This window comes from Equus caballus, chromosome X, assembly GCF_041296265.1.
Source record: "Equus caballus isolate H_3958 breed thoroughbred chromosome X, TB-T2T, whole genome shotgun sequence".
Lineage (NCBI taxonomy): Eukaryota > Metazoa > Chordata > Mammalia > Perissodactyla > Equidae > Equus > Equus caballus.
This window is the reverse complement of record NC_091715.1, coordinates 67,437,384-67,462,479: the sequence shown is the minus strand read 5'-3', so window position 1 is coordinate 67,462,479 and position 25,096 is coordinate 67,437,384. Positions and strand designations below refer to the sequence as shown.

Below are 25,096 nucleotides of genomic sequence, written 5' to 3'. Positions count from 1 at the left end.
ACAAACATGAATAAAACATAGTCCCTGCCCTTAAGGAGCTTACAATCTAGTGAGAAAGACAAATAGCTAAACATGAAACAGTACGATTTGCATCAGGGCACGGGGAAGTGCTGAGTGCTACGGAAGCACAGAGAAGGATGTGCTTGACCTGAGTCTTGAACAACAGGTATTATGAAGTGGACTGAAGGGAGGCCATGGAAGTGTGAAAAAGCGTATTGTATTTGAGGGTATGCTGTACAGTTTAATGTGGTTCAAGGGTAGCGTATATGGGTTTGTGGTGAAAGATAACAGAGACCTTATGAATAGTCTTGTATACCCTGCTAAGGAACTCACATGTTATCTTATAAATGATGTGTGTGTGAAGGAGGGGGCTAGTCACTGAAGGATTCCAAGCAAGGGGGATGGCTGGATTTGTTAGTCTGACAACAGCAAGAAGGATGGCTTGGAAGAGGGTGGGGGAAGCTAGAATAGTGTGATAATAGCTTTTTGGGTATTTATTATATATCAGATACTGTGCATACAATTTTTATTTACTTATTTATTTAAAGGAAGATTAGCCCTGAGCTAACATCTGTGCCCATCTTCCTCTATTTTATATGTGGGATGCCTGCCACAGCATGGCTTGATAAGCAGTGCATAGGTCTGTGCCCGGGATCCAAACTGGCGAACCCTGGGCTGCTGAAGCGGAGTGCACAAACTTAACTGCTATGCCACCAGGCCAGCCTCCCACACAATCTGATTTAGTCCTTGCGATAACCCTATGAAGTAGATGTTATGATAATTATTTTTTACAGATGAGCGAAAATGTTTTGGATAAGAAATATGCTCTAGGTCACCTAAGTTGGAATGGTCAGGGCCAGGATACAAACCCAGTTCTGTCTGACTCTGCAGCCTGTGCTCTTTGACCACTGTGTGAGGTTGCTAGTAGTAATTAGGAGGGCACTGCAGTCATTTGGGCAAAATACTTCAGAGTTTTTGGTCAGTGGATGTAGGAGATAAGAAAAAAATGGATGACTTAGATTTCTGGGTGAAATTTCTGGGTGAATGATCAAATTATTAGCCAAGATAGAGAGCATAAGAGGAAGAGCATATTTGGGGAAAATGAATTCAGCTCCAGATAAGCTGAGTTTATAAGCATACAGGAGTTTCGCTTCATATAGGTGAAGATATGTAATCAACAATTGAAACTTCGAGCTAGGCTAGAGGTCTGGGCTAGAGTTTTAGATTTAGGAGTCATCGACACAGAGGACATATGTGTATGTGATAGAAGCTGTATCTGGGGCTAAAGATTATCTTGGGACAAAATCAACAGAAGAAAAAAAACTTGCAGCACAAATTATATAGTTTCCTTTATATACAAAGATCTCTTACAAATCAATAGGAAAGAGATGAATAACCTGATAGAAAAATGAGTGAAAGTTGTAAATATAAGAAAAGGTACTCACCCTCATTCATTAAAGAAGTCCAAATCAAACAACCATGAGATCTCAGTTCTTACCTTACAGACTGGCAAAACAAATTTCAATGACTAGGTGTTGGTGAAAGTGAGGGTAAACAGGCAGTCTTGTGCATGATGGGGATATACATTTTTGTAACTTGTGGAGGGTAATTTGATGATACAAGACTTAAAAACATTCCTTTTGATCTGACAACTCCACTCATAGGAATTTTTTAAAATTTGCATATATAAGGATATTTACTGCAAAGTTATATAATATAATGTAAAACTGGCAAGCTACCTAATGTGCATCACAAGGAACTCGTCAAATAAGTTATATTAATTCAGTAGAATACTTATACAGCCATTAAAAAATGAGATAGAATTACATGTGCCAAGAGGTGATATGGAAAGATAGACTATTAAGTAGAAACAAAACAAAATGGAACAAAAACCCCAAGGTGCAGAACATTTGGGTGAAAGAACAAAAGATGTATTTATACATAATTTTTTTTTCTGGACAAATATACAAGACACTGTTAGCCTCTGGTTTCTTTTCTGTACTTTTTCAGTTTTTTACTAAGTGCAAACTTTACTTTTTTCATCCCTTTTATAGTCATCATAATAGTAAAAGATTAGGGGATAGAAATAGAGGAGGAGGGACTCAGTGCAGGCGATGCAGAAGGAAAGACTGAGGAACAGGAGAGTGATGTGGAAGTCTAGGGAGGAAAGGACTTTTCAGGAACAGCTGACAATGCCAAATGCTGCCTACAGAGCCAAGTTAAATAAGACAAGGACAGAAAAGGATTCATTAGTTTTGTCAGTTAGTAGGTAATTGATCACTTCAAGAGCAACTTTAGGTCAGATGGTGGGGGCGGAAGCATTATTGCAGTGGGTTGTGTGAATGGAGGGTGAGGAATTGGACACAGGGACAATAGGCCAGCATTTCAGGGTATTATCTGGAGGGAGTTGAGAGAGGTGTTTTTTTTAAGATGGGCAATTCTTGTATTTACTATATGCTTAAAGAAGATTGTCAATGGAGAGAGCGAATGAATCCTGGTACTACTGTTTAAACAAACCATTCATGGGGGAGAGAGTAGTTCTGTGATTTGATTCTCTAGTCTTTTTTCATTCAGTGCAGTGTTTCCCAGACCTCAGACAGGTAAGTATAACCTTCATGAATTTTTCTCTATTGGTGTAATTCCTGTACTATTAAAAAAAACACTTTTTAAGCTTATCTACACTTTTTTTGTAAAAGAAAACATTTCACCACCATCATAAAATAGAAAACAAAGTATTCTCCTAATACACATTAAAATAAACATCCAACCATTAAAAAATGTTCGGCTATTCACCACCTAAAATAATCACATACCCATACTTTGGAAACACTTAGGTAGTCAACACAGTGAAGAAACTCCGCAGGACGCTATGCTTGAAGATGAAGTAGAAAATTGCCTTAGGCATGGTCTAATCTTAATCTCCTCAAGGAGTCAGAGCTAAAATTGGCCCGAATAAGTACAAAGATACAAACTAGAAAATAATATGTGTCCTAAGAGGTATGCACAAAGTGCCATGAGAATTCACATGAGGGGGGTTCTGGCAGAGAGTTCTGGGAAGTGTTCATGGAGACACAGGCTTTTAAACTGGTGCTTAAAGGATAGGTAAAATGTGTAATTTCACAAATGGCAGGAGAGGATTACAAGAGGAGGGAAACTTGTGCACAAAGGCAAGAAGATGTGAAAGTTTATAATTCAGTTTGCTCAGAGCCTAGGATTTTGAAGGGGTGAAGTGGAAAAATAAGGCAGGAAAGGTAAATTCCCGTCAGACTCTTGAAGGCTATTAATTCTGGGGCCTGCATCTGAAGAGAAAGAAGTGTGTGGATAAAAATATTACAGTATATGAAGGAGAGAGTGGTTCTGTGATTTGGTTCAATGAATTACACCTCAGCTACCCAGTCCCATGGTTATACCCTAGATTTTGCCAGAATCTACACCTGAAATCACTAATTCAAGCATCAAGTTCTCTATGCACAACTTCCCAAGCTTACCCAGCTCACTTGCTCAAGTAACCCCACTGCAACGATTCTTTGACCTCATGAATCCTCCAATTCACTCTCCCCCCTCCCACATATGCTTTCTCTCTTTTTATCAGTTTCCTCCGATCTTTGCTTGTTCCCTTTCCCATCCCACTTAAATTCCTGCATTTATTATCATTATCACTCTTGCAAATATCTTCACCTCCCTAGGCAATACTCTAGAGTATTCCGGCCCGCCCCCCCCTCCCCCCCTCGCCAAACCACAGGAATCCAAATATCTTCTCCATACTTTCACCTGTGTAGTTCAGGATTGTTGGAGACAGACACACAACTGGGCAGGTTAATGATCACCAACCTTGACTAGGCCCAACACTGCTGGAAATCCTCTTTTTCTCTCTGATTCCCTTGTGGTCTGAAACAACAGTTTCTTACCTTATTCACATTCTTCAAATCTCTCCCTCCTACTCTCTGCTTTTGACTTTGCCTCTTACTTTATTGCGAAAACACATGCCCATCAGATAAAAACTCCCTCATCTTCCTGTGGACTTTTTTTTTTTTTTAATGAAAATAGCTTTTTTTTTCTCCTAATGATAAAAATGTGTTCACTGTAGGAAACCGAAAAACTGAAAAATAGAAAGAAGAAAGTGAAGTTTCTCCCAAATCCTACCACTCAAAGATAAACATTGGCACTATGTTGGTAAATATTCTTCCAGACATGTTTTTCAAATATGCGTACAATTTTATATAAGTGTATACCTTCTGTGTAAAGTTTTTTCTTTCTTTTTTTTTTGATAATTTACATATTAGTGGGATTAGTTGGCCCCTGTAGCTGCTTATGCCTCTCCCTATTCATACCTAGGTGGAAACCATCCTAAGTGTTTTTTAGTCACTCAAATCTATATAATTACATCTTTTTGAGTAGTTGCTAACTTTTGTCTTGTTTAAACGCAGGAGTAGGATATAGGCATTTCCCTAGCTTTATACCTTTAGGTTGTTTTCACAGCAATGTTTTTAAAGGCTGTCTGAGTATTCCACTATCTGGTACCAATGTACCCTAAGTTGCATAACTAGTCCACATTTGACTAGGTGAACATTTAAGTGGTTTACAATGCTTCAGTGAATGTTTCTGTTAATCTGTCTTTGCAAATCTTTCCAACTTTTCCTTTAGAAAAATTCCTAGAAGAGGAATTGTCAGGTAACAGGGTACACACATTGAAGATTTTGATACATATTGCCAAACTGCCCTCCAGAAAAGTTGCAATAATTTGTACTCCTACCAACAGTGCACAAGAGTACCTGTTTTGTGTATCTTGCCAACTTGAGGTTTTGTTGATCTTTTTAACCTTTGCCAATCAGATAAATGAAAAAAATTTACCTTGCTTTAATTTGCATTTCTTTGATACTGATGAGGTTGGATATCTTTTCATGTCTTTATTGGCTATGTTTCTTCCTGTGTAAATTGTCTGATCATGTTCTTTGCTGATTTATTTGCTAGAGTATTTGTCTTTTTCTTTTTAATTTTAAGAGCTCTTTTTGTTAACTCTTTATGTGTCACATATGTTGGAAGAAACCTCTTTCTAGTCTGTGATTTGTCTTTCAACCTTACTTATAGTGCCATTCAGAAGATTTTAATTTTTATGTTGTAAAACCTATCATTATTTTTCCTTTTTGATTCTGGTTTTCAGATCGTGTTTAGATCTTGCCATTGTGTTTATAAAATGTTCACTCATATTTTCTTTTAGAAATTTTATGATTCAATTTAATCTTTGATTAATCCAGACTTTATTTTGGTATATGAAGTGAGGCAGGGATCTAGCTTTATTTTTTTAAATGAATATTCTGTTGTTTCAATGCTTTTGCGTGAATAATCCCTTTCCCCACTGATTTGAATCATTTCTCTGTACATTTGGGTCTGTTTCTGGACTCTATTTTGCTCCATTTATCTGTCTGCACAATTACCACACAATTTTATTTACGGTAGTTTTAATATCTTGTAGAACAAGCCCCTGTCCCTTACTCCATTATTACTTTTGTTTTTATAATTTTCCTGACTATAATTGCATATTTATGCTGAAAGTGTTTTTCTTCTTTTAACAAGATATAATGCTACCTTATTAAGTAATTTGCATTCTTGGTTGCTTACTCTCTTTTAATCCACTCTATTAATGAGAGTCTTAATAAGCTCTCATTAGAGTCCAAGCTGTTCACCAGCCTTATGTACTATCTATTTCACCATTTTTGCATCAATTTGTTAAAAGGTAGGAGCAGGAAATTTATAGTTTATGAAACGGTAAGGGAAGATAATCTACAGCATGTTGAGTGTCACTTAATGGCATTTTACTACTCACTCTTGCATATCCTCCTCAAGATGCACCTGCTTCTTTTATTATCCCTTTTCCTCTTCTCTCTTTTACCTTTTTTCTATCTCTTTTAATTCTCTCTTCCTTATAACATCTAGGGAGGCCATCTAGACCAAAAACAAAAATATTGGCGATACCCATACAACATAAGGGTTTTCACTCTTTCTGTATTTTTTCCTTTATTCACTGGCCCTTTCAATGCAGTGGTGCCTACTCAGTAGCTCTGACTTTGGAGTCATATTTACAGTCAGTATTAGTCAATAGAGTCATTTGATTCTGTATGCCTTATATAATCTTGGACAATATAACATCAATTCTGCTACAGACATTATTAATCATTAAGAGCTCTAAGATGCGTGTGAAAAGACCACTGTAGGCTTGAGAGCTAGGTCTAATTATCACCCTGTTCATTCATCTGTTCATCCGTGAATGAAGAAGTTATGGTAGAGCCAGGTGCCTGGGTGGGATGATGGAAATTGGGAGCCTTTAGTTTGCCAGCCAGAAAGTGGGGAACAATAATGGGAACTAACATTTGTTAAGTATGTACTGTACGCCAGCCACTGTTGTAGATGACTTATGCACAATATTCTATTGAACCAGAAGCCTAGAACTACTTTTATTCCCATTTTACAGATGAGGAAATTGAGGCCCTGAGATTGTAAGTAGCTAGCACCAGGTCACACAGTATGCGGCGCAACAGGATTCAGTCAGCTATGGGATGCTCTACTGCCCTTTTCCACCAGACTTCTTTCCCTAATTTAGCAATCTAGGATTGTGAAATGAATACCAAATTGCAGGATGCAAAAGAAGAGGAGTTCATCGCAGTACTTTCTTTTCCCTTTTTTCTTCACTCGATGTGATCTAGATGCAGAGAATTTTGAAGAGGGAAAAGAAATTTTTTTTTAGAAACCCTGTCTTTTCCATGATAAATATTGACTGACTCTGAGAGTCTTAGGGTCAGAAGGGAACTGTTAATGTTCCCAGAATTGAAGCCACAATCTCTCTTCTTCTTCGTGTTAGCCAGCTCCCTGTCTGGCTTGACTGAAGTGCATAAGGCTTAAAAGAGGGGTATGTGAGGGAAGAAGTGGGAGGCTTGTTAATGGTTTGATTTTGGGTTCTTCTCCAAATTTGGAGGCATCATGCCTTAACACTGTTGTCTCTGAATGGAGGTTTAAGTAGAGGCCAAGTCCTTGGTTGCAAGCATCACCTATAGATTCAGCTGGAATCAAACATGTTACTATATATTCCGCCCCCACCCCTAAAACCATTTGTTTGGAGATGGGTGGGACCCCTGCCCTCGCTGTGAGCCTGCAGAGGAGTCAGTTTCCTTCAGGTTTGACAAGGGCAGGGCAGCAGAAACACGTCTTGGAACTACAGGGTTTTTCAGTCTCCTCAATTTCTGATATTTCTGACCGTTGCCGCTCTTGATTAAACAGTGGGCAACGTTGTTTACTTTCCCTTCCTTCCCTTTGTCCTTCCTTCCTCTTCTCTCCCCTTTCCCCTCCCTGGTCCCTCCATCCCTGTTCTTCCTTTTGAAGGCCTGCTCTCCTCTTTCCCGTAACCACGGTCGTCTGCACTCTTCTTCCCTCAATAACTGTAGTCTGCTTCTGGTATTACATCATAATTCCTTACTCTCTGAACTGCATCCCCAGGGCCGCAGGCCTAGACTGCGCGTCAAGGCGTAAGCTCTGCCGTAGAGAGTAAAGGCCAATAGGGAGTGGCCTTTTGTTGACGTCACTATAGGGGGAGGAGCTTCCCGAGCGTCGACGGGCACCTTGGATCCAGTTTGTGGAGACTGCCCTGTTGCGCGTTGGCGGTCCCGGCTGAGGTGAGTGATTTAGTAGGTAGGATAGGGCTAGAGGGTCAGGTACAGGTTGGTTGAGTGGTTTCTAACTAGCAAGAAGATGCGGCCATTAGGTCAACACTTTTTAGAGTGGCCCTGCGGCAATGATTTTGAACTACAGAGCTGCTGTAGCTGCCTCTCAGGTGAAGGAAGATGGGCAGAGGCAGGATTTTTTGACTTGAACGCAGTATGGGGAGCGTGCGGGGCCACTGAAAGCGGGAGATAGTAGTTATTGTAGTTTGGTTGTGAAGGACCTAAATTCCGTTGAAGCCGTATGGTTGGTGACTGCTGGGGGCGGGCAGCTGGAGGCGCTAGCTGGGTCTGTGAGAGCGGGAAAAAGGACGGTGAGTGATTGGATGCTTTGCACGTATGGGCGGTGGGAAGAAGGATTTTGAACCAATTAGGAGGAGGCAACGAGTACCAGCCAGGCCAATCACAGGGTACCCTGAGCCTTGGTTTCCGGGTTGCCAGGCGGATTATGGTAAGAAAAGATTTGGGATAAAAATTTACTCCAGGCCCGACTCCTGTCGTCTGACAGCCTGGCCCCACCCCTCCTTAACCACTTTTTCTGTGTTTTAAAATTTCCTCGGCACTTTTTTCTTTTGGATAACAAATACCTGGAAAAATTTCGCTGAAAAGAAATTTATTGAGGAGCTGGAGGATAAAGGACGGAATATTAAAATATTTTTTTTTTTATTTCATAGGCTTGAGCCAGGGCTTTAAAAATGGACGATGTTGATTTTCGTTTCATGGACTTTAAAGGTATATAGCTTTACGTGGTAGTAAAGAAAATGTCAAACTGTTTGCTGCCTTATCTAAAATCTTCTAAATGTATCTCGTTTCCGAATTTTATCTCGTTGGAGTATCCATAGCTCCAACTTTTTCTTATTTATGTACCAGAAAAACAATGTAGATGTTTAAGACACTGGAACCCTTTTATAAGCTAGTGTAGGGAAATTGAATTCACAATTCATAGCTTGTTTTCTCAGGAGTTTTATGGCATGCAAAATAACACTGGTTTAATCTGAAATAGAAATCTACTGTGTTAAAAGTACCTTAAAAAAATTACTGCAAGAGTCTTCCTTTTTGCAAGGGAAGAATAAAACAGCAAAATGCAGAAGTCTGCATGGTGCACAATGTCTGGCTCTGACATACTTTCCGAGTTTTTTGTCTGAGACGACTGAAGTAGCAAATGAAACTGTGCTACCTGCTAGCTTCCAGTTCAAAAGATACTGACAACGAAACTTCATTTATTCAGTATACTGTCAGGAAATTAGATATTCTGTATGTATGGATTTACCAAATAAATATTATTTATGAAGTAAAAAAAAAAAAAATTTCTGCAAGATCCTGGAGTGCCTTTCCATAATCGTCAGTGAAAAATAAATTATATCCTGTGTAGTGTCAGGTTTAAGTGCATTTTATTGTATCTTAATTCTTTTGAAAAGTGGTAATCCCTGTTTAGTATTTATGGGAATTCTTAATAAACAAAAGCAGTTGGACCAGAACAAGAGATTCCTCAACCCTGCCAGATATGGGAGCGTTTATGGTATTTCCTTTTTTCTGGGGACATGATTAGACCTATGATATATTCACATTCATATATATTTCATATTATTCATATAATAATGAAATATGTGTAGCCAGGGCGGCTAAAAATCCATGATTTAAAAAAATTGAGGTCAATATTTTGTTAATTCTTGTCATTTTAAAACAACAGCAACAGGGCTTGGCCCGGTGGCGGAGTGGTTAAGTTCACGCGCTCTGCTTCAGCGACCCAGAGTTTCCAGGGTTCAGATTCTGGGCGCGGCCGTGGCACCGCTCATCAGGCCACAGGGAGGCGGGATCCCACATGCCACAACCAGAGGCACTCACAACTAGAATATACAGCTATGTACTGGGGGGCTTTGGGGAGAAGAAGAAGAACAAATAAAAAAGACTGGCAACAGATGTTAGCTCAGGGCCAATCTGTAAAAAAAAAAGAAAAAACCAACAGCAACAAAGCTCACTGCTTCCTACCTTAAGTTTTAGTTTAGGATGTAGTATCTTACAGATAAAAACATGGATTAGGGATTATGACTTTTAAGCATATGGTATTTGAGACCTTTTATTTACATAAATATTTGAAGCACACAGAAAAGTATAGAAAGTAATATAATGAATACCTGTATACCTACCACTAAGTTTGTTGAATCTTAACAGTTTGTCATCTTTGAAAATTTTACATAAATTGTATCATTTTGTATGATTTTTTTTCTGTAACTTGTCTTTTTTTGCTCAGCATTATGTTTTGGTTATTTACCCATTTGGATATTTTAGCTCTAATTCATTTATTTCCACTGCTGATTAGTAGTATTACATTGACTAGAAGTGTACCACAATTTGTTTATCCAATCTCCTTTTGTTGGATATATGAGTTGTTTCAAATATCTGCTATTACAAACAACGGCACTACCAGCACTACAATGAACATTGTGTTTCCGAGAGCTTGGCAGGAGCTTTCAAACATTTTTGACTACCACCCATGGCAAGGAAATATATTTTATATCACCTCCAGTACATACACACTGTATCAAACGTTTGAAACAGTTTTATGCTTATTACATGCAGTGCACAATGATATTTTCTATTCTATGCTTTTTTATCAAAACATGCTGGTTATGACCCACTAAATTGATTTATTTCTTGAGCACTAGTGGTTGAGGCTATAGGGCAGTGCTGTCCCACTGAAACAGTGCAAACACACTATGTTTTTATATTTTATATTTATATTTTTATTGTAAATATAAGTAAATATATATATTTAATATATAATATACTATTTTATATTACATAATATTGTATAATATTTATATTACGTATTTTATATAATATGTAATAGAATATATTATATATTAAATATACTTGTATATTTAATACTTTATATATTTATATATAAATATAAACAAATATAAATAAAAATAAATATATTTATGTTTTATTATATATATTATAATTTTATATTTTCTAGTAACCACATTAAAAAAAGTTAAACAGACGAAATTAATTTTAACAATACAAATGATTTAGCTTAGTATATCCAAGATGTTACCATTTCAACATGTAATCAATATAAAAATTATTAGAGATATTTTACATTCTTTTTTGTTTCTTAGAAAGTGTTTGAAGTCCAGTATGTATTTTATACTTAAAGCATGTCTCATTTTGGACTCGCCACATTTCAAGTGCTCAGAAGTCACATGTGGCTAGTGGCTACCCCATTGTGGCAGCGCTGTTCCAGGGTACACATTTAGGAGTGGAACTGCTGGGTCAAAAGCTATGAGCATCTTTAACTTTATAAATATTGCCAAATTGCTGTCCAAAGTAGTTTTAACAATTTATACTCCTTCTCCCTTTCTCTTTTCCGTATATCCTTGCTAATATTTGATATTATCAGACTTAAAAAAATTTGTAGGTTTGAAAGGTACTGTTGTTTTTAATTAATGTTTTATTTTGGCATAATTTTTGATTTATAGAAAAGTTGCAAAGATAGTGCAGAGAGAGTTCCCATATACCCCTCAGCCAGTCTCATTTTCTGTAATGTTATCATCTTACATTTCCCTGATAACTAGTAAAGTTTAGTGTATTTTCATAGATTTATTGGCCATTTGAGTTTTCTGTACACATAACTTCTTTAGTCAAGTTTTGTGAAAATGGACAATAAAAGGTCATACGATGATTCCAGCTCATTTTCTTCTTAGGGAGAATTAAGATTATGACAGTTTACAACCTTGCGAAATTTCAGTTGTACATTATTGTTAGTCATGTTGTAGGTGCACCACTTCACCCTTTGTGCCCACCCCCAACCCCCCCTTTCCCCTGGTAACCACCAATCAGTTTTCTTTGTCTCTATGTTTAAGTGGAGTCATACAGAGTTCGTCTTTCTCTGTCTGGCTTATTTCACTTAACATAATACCCTCAAGGTCCATCCATGTTGTTGTGAATGGGATGATTTTGTCCTTTTTATGGCTGAGTAGTATTCCATTGTATATATAGACCATATCTTCTTTATCCAATCATCCGTTGATGGGCACTTAGGTTGCTTCCACATCTTGGCTATTGTAAATATTGCTGCGATGAACATAGGGGTGCATGGGACTTTTGGAATTGCTGATTTCAAGTTCTTTGGATAGATACCCAGTAGTGGGATGGCTGGGTCATAAGGTATTTCTATTTTTAACTTTTTGAGAAATCTCCATACTGTTCTCCATAGTGGCTGTACCAGTTTGCATTCCCACCAGCAGTGTATGAGGGTTCCTTTTTCTCCCCAACCTCTCCAACATTTGTCACTTTTTGTTTTGGAAATTTTTGCCATTCTAACAGGTGTAAGGTGATATGTTAGTGTAGTTTTGATTTGCATTTCCCTGATGATTAGTGATGATGAGCATCTTTTCATGTGTCTGTTGGCCATCCGTCTATCTTCTTTGGAGAAATGTCTGTTCATGTCCCCTGCCCAGTTTTTGATCGGGTTGTTTGATTTTTTGTTGTTGAGCTGTGTGAGTTCTTTGTATATTATGGAGATTAACCCTTTGTCAGATAAATAACTTGTAAATATTTTTTCCCAACTAGTGGGTTGTTTTTTTGTTTCAATCCTGTTTTCCCTTGCCTTGAAGAAGCTCTTTAGTCTGATGAAGTCCCATTTGTTTATTCTTTCTATTGTTTCCCTCATCTGAGGAGTTATGGTGTCTGAAAAGATTCTCTTGATACTGATGTCAAGGAGTGTACTGCCTATATTCTCTTCCAGAAGACTTATTGTTTCAGGCCTAATCTTTAGGTCTTTGATCCATTTTGAGTTTATTTTGGTGAATGGTGAAAAAGAATGGTCAATTTTCATTCTTTTACATGTGGCTGTCCAGTTTTCCCAGCACCATTTGTTGAAGAGACTTTCTTTTCTCCATTGTAGGCCCTCAGCTCCTTTGTCAAAGATTAGTTGTCCATAGATGTGTGGTTTTATTTCTGGGCTTTCAATTCTGTTGCATTGATCTGTGCACCTGTTTTTGTACCAGTGCCATGCTGTTTTGATTACTGTAGCTTTGTAGTATGCTTTGAAGTCAGGGATTGTGATGCCTCCAGCTTTGTTCTTCTTTCTCAGGATTGCTTTAGCAGTTCGGGGTCTTTTGTTGCCCCATATGAATTTTAGGATTCTTTGTTCAATTTCTGTAAAGAATGTCATTGGAATTCTGATTGGGATAGCGTTGAATCTGTAGATTGCTTTAGGTAGTATGGACATTTTAACTATGTTTATTCTTCCAATCCATGTGCATGGAATGTCTTTCCATCTCTTTACATCGTCATCAATTTCTTTCAGGAAAGTCTTGTAGTTTTCGTTGTATAGGTCTTTCACTTCCTTGGTTAAATTTACCCCAAGGTGTTTTATTCTTTTTGTTGTGATTGTGAATGGGATTGAGTTCTTGAGTTCTTTTTCTGTTGGTTCGTTATTAGAGTATAGAAATGCTACTGATTTATGTATGTTGATTTTATACCCAACAACTTTGCTGTAGCTGTTGATTATTTCTAATAGTTTTCCTATGGATTCTTTGGGGGTTTCTGTATATAAGATCATGTGTCTGCAAACAGCGAGACTTTCACTTCTTCGTTGCCTATTTGGATTCCTTTTATTTCTTTTTCCTGCCAAGTTGCTCTGGCCAACACCTCCAGTACTATGTTGAATAAGAGTGGTGAGAGTGGGCACCCTTGTCTTGTTCTTGTTCTCAGAGGGATGGCTTTCAGTTTTTGCCCATTGAGTATGGTGTTGGCTGTGGGTTTGTCATATATGGCCTTTATTATGTTGAGGTACTTTCCTTCTATCCCCATTTTATTGAGAATTTTTATCATAAATGGATGTTGGATCTTTTCAAATGCTTTCTCTGCATCTATTGAGATGATCATGTGGTTTTTGTTTCTCATTTTGTTAATGTAGTCTATCACATTGATTGACTTGCGGATGTTGAACCATCCCTGTGTCCCTGGTATACATCCCACTTGATCATGGTGTATAATCTTTTTAATGTATTGCTGTATTCGGTTTGCCAAAATTTTGTTGAGAATTTTTGCATCTATGTTCATCAGTGATATTGGCCTATAGTTTTCCTTCTTTGTGTTGTCCTTGTCAGGTTTCATCCATCTTTTTGTACTGACAATTCCAATCAATTTCAAAGCCAAGAAGGAATAGAAATTGGTCTAAGTTATACCCATTGGGGCTGAATAAGTGTTAACTCCTTTTGTGCATGCCAGCTCTTTGACTATTTGAAGATACTGTGTCCCCTGGGAAGTCTCTTCTTCAGATTAAGCGTTCTCAGTTCATTCAGTCATTCCTCATATTACATGGTTTCTAGTCCCCTCATCCTTTTATGTGCTATCCTCTGAACATGCTCTATTCTTTTCATGTTATTCCTTAAAGTGTGGTACCCAGAACAGAACACAATTCTCTAGGTTTGATATGAGCAGCACAAGCTAATCTTTCTCTTTAGATTGAGGAATGATCATCATTTTCTTTAGATACTGATGTAGCTAAGGATTGTATTTGTTTTATTGTTTTCGTGGGTGACGGCAGTCACACTACACTAGTGACTCATATTGAGCTTTTTACCCCCAAAAGACCCTCAGTCTTTTTTTTAATACATGCTGCTGTTAAGCTACATCTTGCCTGTTATACATTGGTGCAGTTAGTTTTGAAGATTTAAATGCAGGACTATAATTTTTTTCTTATGTTAATCCCATTGCTACAACTGAAGTTTTAATTTTTGTTCCTGATTATATCATCCATCTTATTTGTTCTCTCTCAGCTTCTTCATCCAAATCATTGATAAAATTGTTCAGTAGGACAGGGCCAAGGACAGAATGTTGTGACATTAAATACCTCACTTGAGATTGACATCAATCCATTAAGCAGCATGCTTTGGGTAGGCTTGTTCAATCTGCCTCATTTGCTCTTGTCTCCAGTCTGGCAACATTCTTGTTCTGTACTTGGCTTTATCCCTAGAGTTAGAATTTCTGGTTCATCTCCTCGAAGGGCTCCTGGGTCTCTCTGTATATGCACTTGTTACCAACTCTCTCATTTGCCTTTTTTTCCCAGCTTTATTGGGAAATAATTGACATATAACATTGTGTGAATTTAAAATGTACAACATAGTGATTTTATATATGTAAATATTGCAAAATGATTACCACAATAAGGTTAGTTAACACATCCATCACCTCACATAGTTTTTTTTGAGGGGGGCGCAGGAAATGGGTGAAAGGTGGTCAAAGGGGACGAACCTCCTCTTTACCTTTGAGGCTGCCTTCTTGATGTTGAACAGTTTGATGCCACACTGTGCTGTCCTGCTTCTGACCTACAACCTCCAGGGATTTCAGCTCTCTAGTACTTTTACTTCTTTCTCTCCCCTCCTCTTTCCTCCCTCTCTCCTTCCTTTTTCTTTTCCTTTCTTTCTTAGAAATCAACTTTATTGAGTTATAATTTATGTACAGTAACATTCACACATTTTAAGTGTACAGGTTGATGCTTTCTTTTGGCAAATGTAACCCATGTAACCACCATTCCAATGAAGAAATAGAAGATTCTCATCTCAGAAAATTCCTTCATGCCCCTTTACAGTCAGTCTACATGCCGCCCCGCCCAGGCAACCACTGTTCTGATTTCTATGACTGCCAATTAGTCTGTAAATGAAAGCATACAGTATGCACTCTTTTTTTCTATGATGACTTTTACTAAGCGTAATTGTTTTGAGATTCATCCATATTGTTGCATATATGAGTAATTAATTCCTTTTTATTTATTTTTATTTTATTTTTTTTAAAGATTTTATTTTTTCCTTTTTCTCCCCAAAGCCCCCCAGCACATAGTTGTGTATTCTTCGTTGTGGGTCCTTCTAGTTGTGGCATGTGGGATGCTGCCTCAGCGTGGTCTGATGAGCAGTGCCATGTCCGCGCCCAGGATTCGAACTAACGAAACACTGGGCCGCCTGCTGCGGAGTGCGCGAACTTAACCACTCGGCCACGGGGCCAGCCCCTATTAATTCCTTTTTATTGCATAGTAGCATTCCACTGAATGAATGTATCATAGTTTATCCATTCATCAGCTAATGGACATTTTTGGCTATCATGAATAAAGTTGCTGTGATTATTCATGTATAAGTTTTTTTTTAATGACTTAAGTTTTCATTTTTCTTGGGGGGAGTACCTGGGAATGGATTTGCTGGGATGTAAAGTGCTTTTGTAACCAGGTTTCAACAGATCGTCTAGAGTATTTCCTTTCTGGAGGACAGGTTTTGAAAGGCCCAAATTCTTAATTTAAGAAACAATAGCAACTGGGCTGGGGGGTTTTCTAAAACTGCCCTGCCTGATTCAGAAAAAGTTCCTCATCTTGTCAAGCACCAAGACCATCCAAAATAGAAGGCGACTTAACATGGGAATATCAAAAAGTTAAGTGGTGTTGAAAGAACGTTTGTATCAAGATAATTTAGCCCAGTTGTCCTTCTCAACATTGGAGTTATTTCTTCTTAAAGGATGGCAACTGTTTTCAAGCTTTGGAACTTCCTTTCCTATGTCTAATTTGGAGACAATTCTCCTTTCTCTAGATTTCTAACATCTTTGTATTTGCTGTTATATAAATACCCTTATGGTCTATTGAAATATCCAAGTTAATACTTTCTTTTTCTGTTAAATCTATGATGACTGTTAGGGAGGTAAATATTAACTAATTTGTTTTATCAAATCTTCAGAATTCAGTCACAATATATACTCTAGACCAGCCCTGTCCAGTAAAATATAATGTGAGCTACAAATGTAATTTAAAAATTTCTAATAGCCACATTTAAAAAGTAAAGAGAAACAAGTACAATTATTTTTAATAATAATAATAGTTTTAATACTATATTTGTAGCCCCATATATCCAAAATATCATTTTAACATGTAATCATTATACAAAATTACTGAGATATTTTACATTCTTTTTTTTCATACTAAATCTTTGAAATCTGGTGTGTATTTTACAATTATAGCACATCTCTGTTTGGAGTAACCAAATTTCAAGTGCTCAATAGCCACTTGTGTCTTCCATGTTAGACTGTAGATCTAGACTAAAAACTTTAGTAGGAAAACTCACTGAAGATAATTGACTTTCATTGAATCTCAAAGGACTTTATTCATTTAGAAGCCTCCCTGAACTATTGTTTTCCCAATCCTTTAAATGCCACAATGGGATCCTCAAATTAGGAATGGCAGAGTTATTAGGAAATGTCCTAAGAGGGGGCCACATAGTTCAGAGTCCTGAGCATAGCTTCTATATGGCCTATGCAGAGATCTCGCTGAGATACTTGTTGAGGTCATCTGGTATGCACATATTATACAGTTTATGAAATAAAGAGGTGGAATAACTAACAGAATTCAACCTTTTTAGTATGCCATGCAGTGTGTTTCAAGCTCTGGGCCCTACATACCTTTCTAATGGTGTTTCCTGTAATCTTCCTTTACCTTTTTCTCCAGCCATACATAAGTATTTATGGTTATTTGAACCCACTGTGCTTTTCCACACCCCTATGCTTTTCCCTCAGTTTGGTATGTTGCCTGCAATCCCTAACTCATCCCACCTCAAATGGCACCTCACTGAAGCCTCTCCTGCCATCCCTGTATCCCAACTCTCAAATGGGCAGAGTTACCCAATTCTTTTTTTATATTCCTGTAGCATCTTGTGCTCACAGCACTTATTACATTATATTATAAATGTTTTCATTTTAATTTCCCTTAATAGTGTGTATGATCCACTTGATGGCATAGACTGCCTCACTCGTATTTGTATTCCTAGCAAGATGCCCAGTATCTGCCTAATACCAGGCATTCAATAAATATTTGTTGAATTAAGTTTTACAAGGAGAAATGTAGACACCAAGAAAAGCAGAAAGAGTGTAGTTGTCTTGGATTCTGTTCATGCTGTGCTATTAACCGCTTTGATTTTGGGCAAGTTAATTAACTTCTCTATGCTTTGTTTTAATCAGTTGAAAAATTGGAGTGTGTTACTAGGATTTTAAGGTGACTTACAGCTCTAAAAATTTGATTGATTGATACATGTGTATCTACATATATCTTGTGTGGAAATGACTGTAAGCTCCTTAAGGGAGGGGACTATGTCTTGTTTACATTATATCCTTGGTGCTTAGCAAAATACTTGATTATCATTAAATGTTTATTGAAGAAAGGAATAAAAAAACTCTTGTCTATTCCATTCACATTGCCCACAAGGATGGCAACGCTATCACCAGGGATGACCCTATATATTTCTGATGATGATTTGGAAATGCACATGGGCTTAGATAAAGCTTTCTTGTGTTATTCCATCACCATCAGAAACAATTCATAGGGTGCCTAATTGTTTATGACAGTTTGCTTAGCAATCCTCTGACTAACTAGTGCATTCTGTTAGGATCAGAAAGGCTAAAGATATCTTGTGTGGAAAATTAGCCATCTTTCCTTTGATTTTATTAGACCTTTAACCTCTTTTGCAAGCAAGTTTTGTTTTATATGTATTGTGTGTAGGTTACAATCATATATAGATAAGAAACTACAAAGACAATTGAATCAACTTAGTCTTTCTTCATTCAAAGACCTCTTTGGTAAGAGTTGCTAAAATTTACTCAGCCTAGTTAATCCACTTCAGCCTTCCAACTGTGTTGTTATAGTCTACCTACTGCATTCCCAACCTTTCCATGTATTGTTTCTGGTCTGATTTAGACATTAATTTCCTGGGCAAGCGTCTTGGATAAGTCTTTTTTCCAGTGCCTAGTACATTGTTAACACTCAGTAAACAGAAGCTAATTAATTAAATTAAAGTTGTTTGGACAGATAGAAATAGCCTTTGGTAACCATGGTAACTAAAACAAACCAGATTTTGGCTGAATAAAAGCTTCTCAGTCAAGAACAGCAGGGCTCAGCTACAAAGGGTCCCAGGATATGGTGAGAATAAAAGAGCAATGTATACAGATACTTCATTAAGTAGATGCTTAGGAATAGGATTGGATGAATTGGCAAGTTGAGTTTGGTTATGAGCCTTGTATTTTCAGGAGTGTGAAAGATGTAAAATACCTAGATTCATTGTGACATTTACACAATGTGCATTTCGTTGAGAGGACTGAGTTGTGGCTCTTTTGAGATATTTCTTCTACTGATGTAGTTTGTATGGTGTCAGTACAATTCTATCCTTTAGTCTCTAAAGTTTAGTGCCCTGAATGTGACTGGATGTGTTTCCTCACCAAAATCAAACTGGAAATTCCTTTTTGGTCAGCATGATATTGTCAGTTCTTGCCTTCCTCCCACCCCCCTCAGCCAATTGCCGTCCAAAACTTTACACAGGTTTATCTCCTGATGAGCCCAGTATTTGCTCCAGTCCCTGAGCCAGTTCTGTCCAGGGCAAGAAAGAATAATATTGTGGAGTAGAGGAGAGGTTGGTTTGGAATGAAGTCATACTGGCCATCGGATTTGAGATTTAACATGCTAGGGGCATACTCTAGGCACCTGTTGAGCTCTGGAGCTGTATCATTTATGCTTGTCATGATTTTCATGGAGTTAGCCTGCCCTGCATCCCTTCCTAGTTGCCCTCCAGGACCAAGATGCTGCTCAGAACTACAATACACTGCTGTGAATAGCTCTCTTGGAGCTATGGTGCATGCTCTTCCATCAGACTTCTGCATTATGGCTCTCTGCTTGTATTCTCTTGTACCATAGCCAGTTTGTTAGTTGGGACCTTCTGGGACATTGTATAAGAAAAATAATTCTCTCTCTGACTGTAGATAGAAAGTATGATTTACAATGTGATTTTAGTTATGACTAAACCTGTTTGTCATGAGTTTGCCATGCCCTTTTGGCACTGTTTTGGATATTTTGGCTATCCTCATTCGAACCAGCCTTTGCTGAAATAGTTTTTCTTAGCTTGCAATCAGAATTACAGTGTAGCACTCTGAATGGTGTTGGCTCATTTCTTCTCTCCCTGCTGTTGTTTTTTTTTTTTTAAAGATTGGCACCTGAGCTAACAGCTGTTGCCAATCTTCTTTTTTTTCTGCTTTTTCTCCCCAAATCCCCTCAGTACATAGTTGCATATTTTAGTTGTGGGTCCTTCTAGTTGTGGCATGTGGGACGCCGCCTCAGCGTGGCCTGATGAGTGGTGCCATCTCCACGCCCAGGATCCGAACCAGCAAAATCCCGGGCCGCCGCAGCAGAGCACGCGAACTTAACCACTTGGCCACGGGGCTGGCCCCCTCCCTGCTGTTTTTTCAGTTGTCTCGGAGTTCTGGCATATCACTTGTTCCAGGCCCTTCCCAATAAAATTAGTATAGTGGAAAGTACAGGATTTCAAATTAGAAAGCCTGAGTTCTAGTCCTGGTTTGCTACTTTTTCTTTGTGTCACCTTTGAGACGTCACTATACTTTGTTAAATCTCAGTTTCCACATCTTATAAAATAAAAATATCTCCCTCGTAGATTGATGATTAAATGAGAATGCATATGAAAAAACTTTGAGACCGTAAAATACTTTGCAAATGTTATTTTTATTGTAAATTTCGGTTCTTTTCTCACTAAAGAAGTTGCAGATAATCATTGTGACTTGGAGTAAAATCTTGAATTGACCCTGGCAGATCTTTGTGCTGCTTTGGCTTTTGAATGACTGGTTGAGCTGATGGAGGTCACAGGGAGAGACTTGGCAGGACTGATGATAGATTTTTTTCCATGTTGTCACAGAAGCTCCCTTCCCCAAGGACAGGGAAAATGTTTATTTTCTATTATACGCCACCTAGAATGCTGTCTACCTAATCAGAATTAATTGGTACTGATTAACGGCTGCCTCAATAGAGTGACCCCCAGTTTTAACTAGGATGAATCTCATTTAAATTATATTGACTGAAATCATGTGGTGAATCATAGTTTATTTCAGTAGCCAGGAAGATAATTTAATCATTTTCTTTCAAAATGTACAATCTTGTTTGATATAACCTTAATACAGCATGTTGTCTTGAGATCTCAAGAATAGGCTGTATTTATAGAGGCTCTTTTCTGAGGTTCTCCTAGAAGCATGTCTTCTTTCATAGTGTCTCAGCCATTCAGCCGTGTGATCTCTACTACTTACCTGGCTTTTTTGATCAGACTGCATTTAATCCTGAAGAACTGCAGGGCTGTCATTGCCTCAGGTGGGTGGTATCAATCAAGTTGCTCAACTGAATGACATTGAAAATATGTTTTGAAAGGACCAGAATTACTTTGACGAAGAATGAATCATATAAAACATTAAGAGAACATTCATAAGTCAAAATTAATGTCTTCATAGTCTCATATACTATGTAACCAGAAGTTATAATTGGTATTCTACTAAAATGTCTTTGGATTTTTTTGAGAAAAGGAACTCAAATCAAAGATTAATATTGAGTTTTTGTTTTTTTTTCAAAAACATTTTAAGAAATGTTTTTAAACCATATTTGGATTTTTTAAAAACATCATTTTTAAAACTTTCTTAATTATTTTTTTATTGAGCTATAATTGACACATTATATTAGTTTCAGATGTACAAGATAATGATTTGGTATTTGTATATTTTGAGAAATGATCACCACAATAAGTCTAGTTAACATCTGTCGCTATATTGTTACAAAATTTTTTTTAGTCATGAGAACTTTTAAGATTTACCCTCTTAGCAACTTTCAAATATGCAGTATAATATTAACTATAATCTCCATGCTGTACATTACATCCCCATGACTTATTTATTTTATAATTGGAAGTTTGTACCTTTGACTCCCTTCACCCATTTCGGCTCCCCACCCCCCGCCCCGGCAACCACCAATCTGTTCTCTATCTATGAGCTAGGTTTTTTTTTTTTTTTTTTAAGATTCCACATATAAGTGAGATTATATGGTATTTGTCTTTCTCTGTTTGACTTATTTCACTTAGCATAATGCCCTTGAGGTCCATCTGTGTTTTCACAAATGGCAAGATTTTGTTCTTTTTTTATGGCTGAATAATATTCTTTTGTGTATATTTACTACATTTTCTTTATCCATTCATTCGTTGGTGGACACTTAGGTTGTTTCCATATTTTGGCTATTGTAAATAATACTGCAATGAACACAGGGTACATGTATCTTTTCAAATTAGTGTTTTTTTGGTTTTTTTTTTTGCTGAGGAAGATTTGCCCTGAGCTAACATCTGTTGCCAATCTTCCTCTTTTTGCTTGAGGAAGATTCACCCTGAGCTGACATCTGTGCCAATCTTCCTCTGTTTTGTATGTGGGTCACCACCACACCATGGCCACTGATGAGTGGTGTAGGTCTGTGCCTGGGAACTGAACCCGGGCCACTGAAGCAGAGCACGCTGAACTTAGCTGCTAAGGGCCAGCCCCCTTGAGTTAGTGTTTTCGTTTTTTTCAGATCAATACTTAGAAGTGGAATTGCTGGATCATATGGTAGTTCTATTTTTAATTTTTTGAGGAACCTCCATACTCTTTTTCATAGTGGCTGCACCAATTTACATTCCCACTAACAGTGTACAAGGGTTCTCTTTTCTCCGCATCCTCACCAACACTTATTTCTTGTCTTTCTGATTGTAGCCATTCTAACAGGTGTGAGGTGGTCTCACATTATGGTTTTGATTTGCATTTCCCTGATGATTAGTGATGTTAAGCATCTTTTCATGTGCCTGTTGGCCATCTATATGTCTTCTTGGGAAAAATGTCTGTTCAGATCCTCTGTCCATTTTTTAATTGGATTGCTTGTTTTTTTATTGTTGAGTTGTATGGGTTCTTTAAAATATATTTTGGATATTAACCTCTTATCAGATATATGGTTTGCAAATATTTTCTCCTATTCTAAACTTTTCTAATTCGCTTATCAATATTTTGAGCAAGTGCTGTAATATATGTGCCTCTCAGGCTAATACTTACCTAATCTTAGCAGAATCAAAGATAATTAATATTAGTCTTTCCATTAACTAATTTATGGGAATAAGGAAGCTAGAGGTTTTTCTTTTCATGTATATCTTATCACCTGAGGTGTGCAAAATATGTATGGTATATTTTCCCTAATACCTCTGCTCATGTAGTGGGTACTAAAGATTCCATGAGCTTTAAAGTAATATTTTGAGTACATTTGAACATAATTTGCTTTGTGAAGTCTTTTTGTGACTCTATCTTCTGATGTTTAACTGAAAATTTTCATTTAGCAGATTTATTATTTATTGTAGCAGGTTAAAGAATCTGTTTATTGTAGCAGCTTAAAAAATCTTTCAAAAGCTACTCTTATAGTATTGTTATAAATATTAACGATATTCTTGCTAGTTTATGCTCAGAAATGTTGCAAGAAATTAGATGTGTAGGTTATGGAGAACTCTGTTACATGAGTTTGGAAAAGCTTCATTTTTGATAATATGAAAGGCATCAATTATGATTCTGCGTCATGCTTGGGTTTTAAGGAATTCCACGCCCTAGTAAGATTCAGCTATGTGGAGTCTGGAGCTCAGACTGTTTAGAAAATGGTGACATCATTTGTACGGATTCAATAACAAGTTAATGTTGTTGCTAATTGGGCGTGGCATTTTTTTCTCACAAAGTAGTCAAGACTTCAGAGCCAGCATAAGTTAGCTATGTCTCTCTAATGCTTGAAAGTCTTAATAAGTATTTCAGTTTTACAGGGTGCATATCTAAGTCTCCCTTCAGAATTTCTACATTTTCTAGTTTTGAAGACATTGTTAATTTCTATTTTGTAGTTTTAAGACGTACTATAGTAACATTACTATTTGTGAAGTCAGTGCATTTTGCTTTCTGAGAATGAGTAATGATGATTAAGTTCTAAACAAGGGACTCCCTGGGAATACAAATTTTATATGAAAATTGTACTCTACCTTTAGCTAAGAGAAACTTTGTCTCCAGTTTGGTTTTGCTCTAAGGATCATTCAAGTTTCTTCATGCTATAGTCATTTGACCAAAGGTCTGGGAACAGATTTCAAACTGATTTGCTACTTTTAGCTGATGGTGATAGTTCACACTATTTTTCTCATCCATTCTTATTTCAGAAATTATTGAAAACCTGATTGTAAAAGGTAATTCACCTAGCATACATGAGGCCATTGATAGACTCTTCATGGACATAGCAAATATCAACAGGGAGTCTATGGCTGAAATGCAGGATGCTCAGGTTGGTATAAAAATAATTTTGTTTATGATAAATTTTGATGATTCATCATTTTAATTAATATATAAGTAAAAAAATAGTTTTCATGATTAGCCATTGCTAAATACATAGAAAATCTATTTTTGGATTTTCAAGCCTCATGGCACATTTAGGGAAAATAGAGTTTTAGAAACCAATGGAAAAGTATGTGCTCAAGCTTAATATTTACTCTTTAACCTCTCTAAGCTTCAATTTTCTCATTTGTTAAAGGAGAATAATACAACTAGCCTCCTAGTGTTGTGAATAGTAAACAAAATAACATATATAAGGTCCTGGGTACATAGTAGTTAGTCACTAAATAATGGTTCTCTTTTCCTTCTCTTTGCAGCAAACTAAGAAACTACCTGGTAGTGGGGAACTCAATTGAATATAAGTCTTCAGGGGTGCTTTTGGGGGGGTATTTTTTCTAATATTTAAATGAAGACTTGTCACTTAATTTGCAAGTTGCCTTGAGGTTCTGAAACATTTTTGGGAATGTTTACCTTGGGCAAATCCTTCCATTTTGGTGACTGCACATATGGAAAGATGAGAAGAAAGTTAATTGTAAATATCTGTCCCTCTTTTTTATGTATATAATAGCTTTATTTAGATATAATTCACGTACCATGTAATTTACCCATTTCAAGTGTACAATTCAATAATTTTTAGTTTCACAGAGTTGTGCACCCATCACCACAATTTTAGAATATTTTCATCACACCAAAAAGAAGTCTTACACCTATTCACAAGCACTCTCCATTATTTCCCCTCTCCCTTAACTGTAGACAACCTCTAATCTACTTTCTGTCTCTATGGATTTGCCTATTCTGGAAATTTTATATAAATGGGATCATACAATGTGTGATCTTTTGTGACTGACTTCTTTCACTTTGCATCATGTTTTCAAGGTTCTTCCATGTAGTAGCATATATCTGTACTTCATTCCTTTTTTATGGCCGAATAATATTCCATTCTTTGGATGTACCACATTTTGTATATCCATTCATCTGTTGATGGGCATTTGGATTGTTTACATTTTTCAGCTATTATGAATAATTCTGCTACGAGCATTCATGTACAGGCATTTAGGTTTTTATTTCTCTTAGGTACATACCTAGGAGTGAAATTGCTGGGTCATATGGTAACTTTGTTTAAACTTTTGAGGAACTGCTGGATTGTTTTCCAGAGTGAGTGC

The 25,096-nt window shown here is 37.0% G+C and overlaps 1 protein-coding gene across 3 annotated transcripts in view; it reads left to right on the top strand.

The window, feature by feature from the left end:
• Positions 1-7,488: 7,488 nt before the first annotated feature.
• Positions 7,489-25,096, top strand: part of TEX11 (testis expressed 11) — a 363,973-nt gene continuing 346,365 nt past the window's right edge. For all 3 annotated transcript variants that reach the window (XR_002805590.2, XM_023634526.2, XM_023634525.2), the window contains exons 1-3: positions 7,489-7,664; positions 8,384-8,441; positions 23,765-23,886. Coding sequence is in view for 2 of the 3 variants with exons in the window: in XM_023634526.2 (XP_023490294.2) it covers positions 8,405-8,441; positions 23,765-23,886 (159 nt within the window). In the remaining variant the exon portion in view is untranslated. The remainder of the gene's footprint in view (positions 7,665-8,383; positions 8,442-23,764; positions 23,887-25,096) is intronic.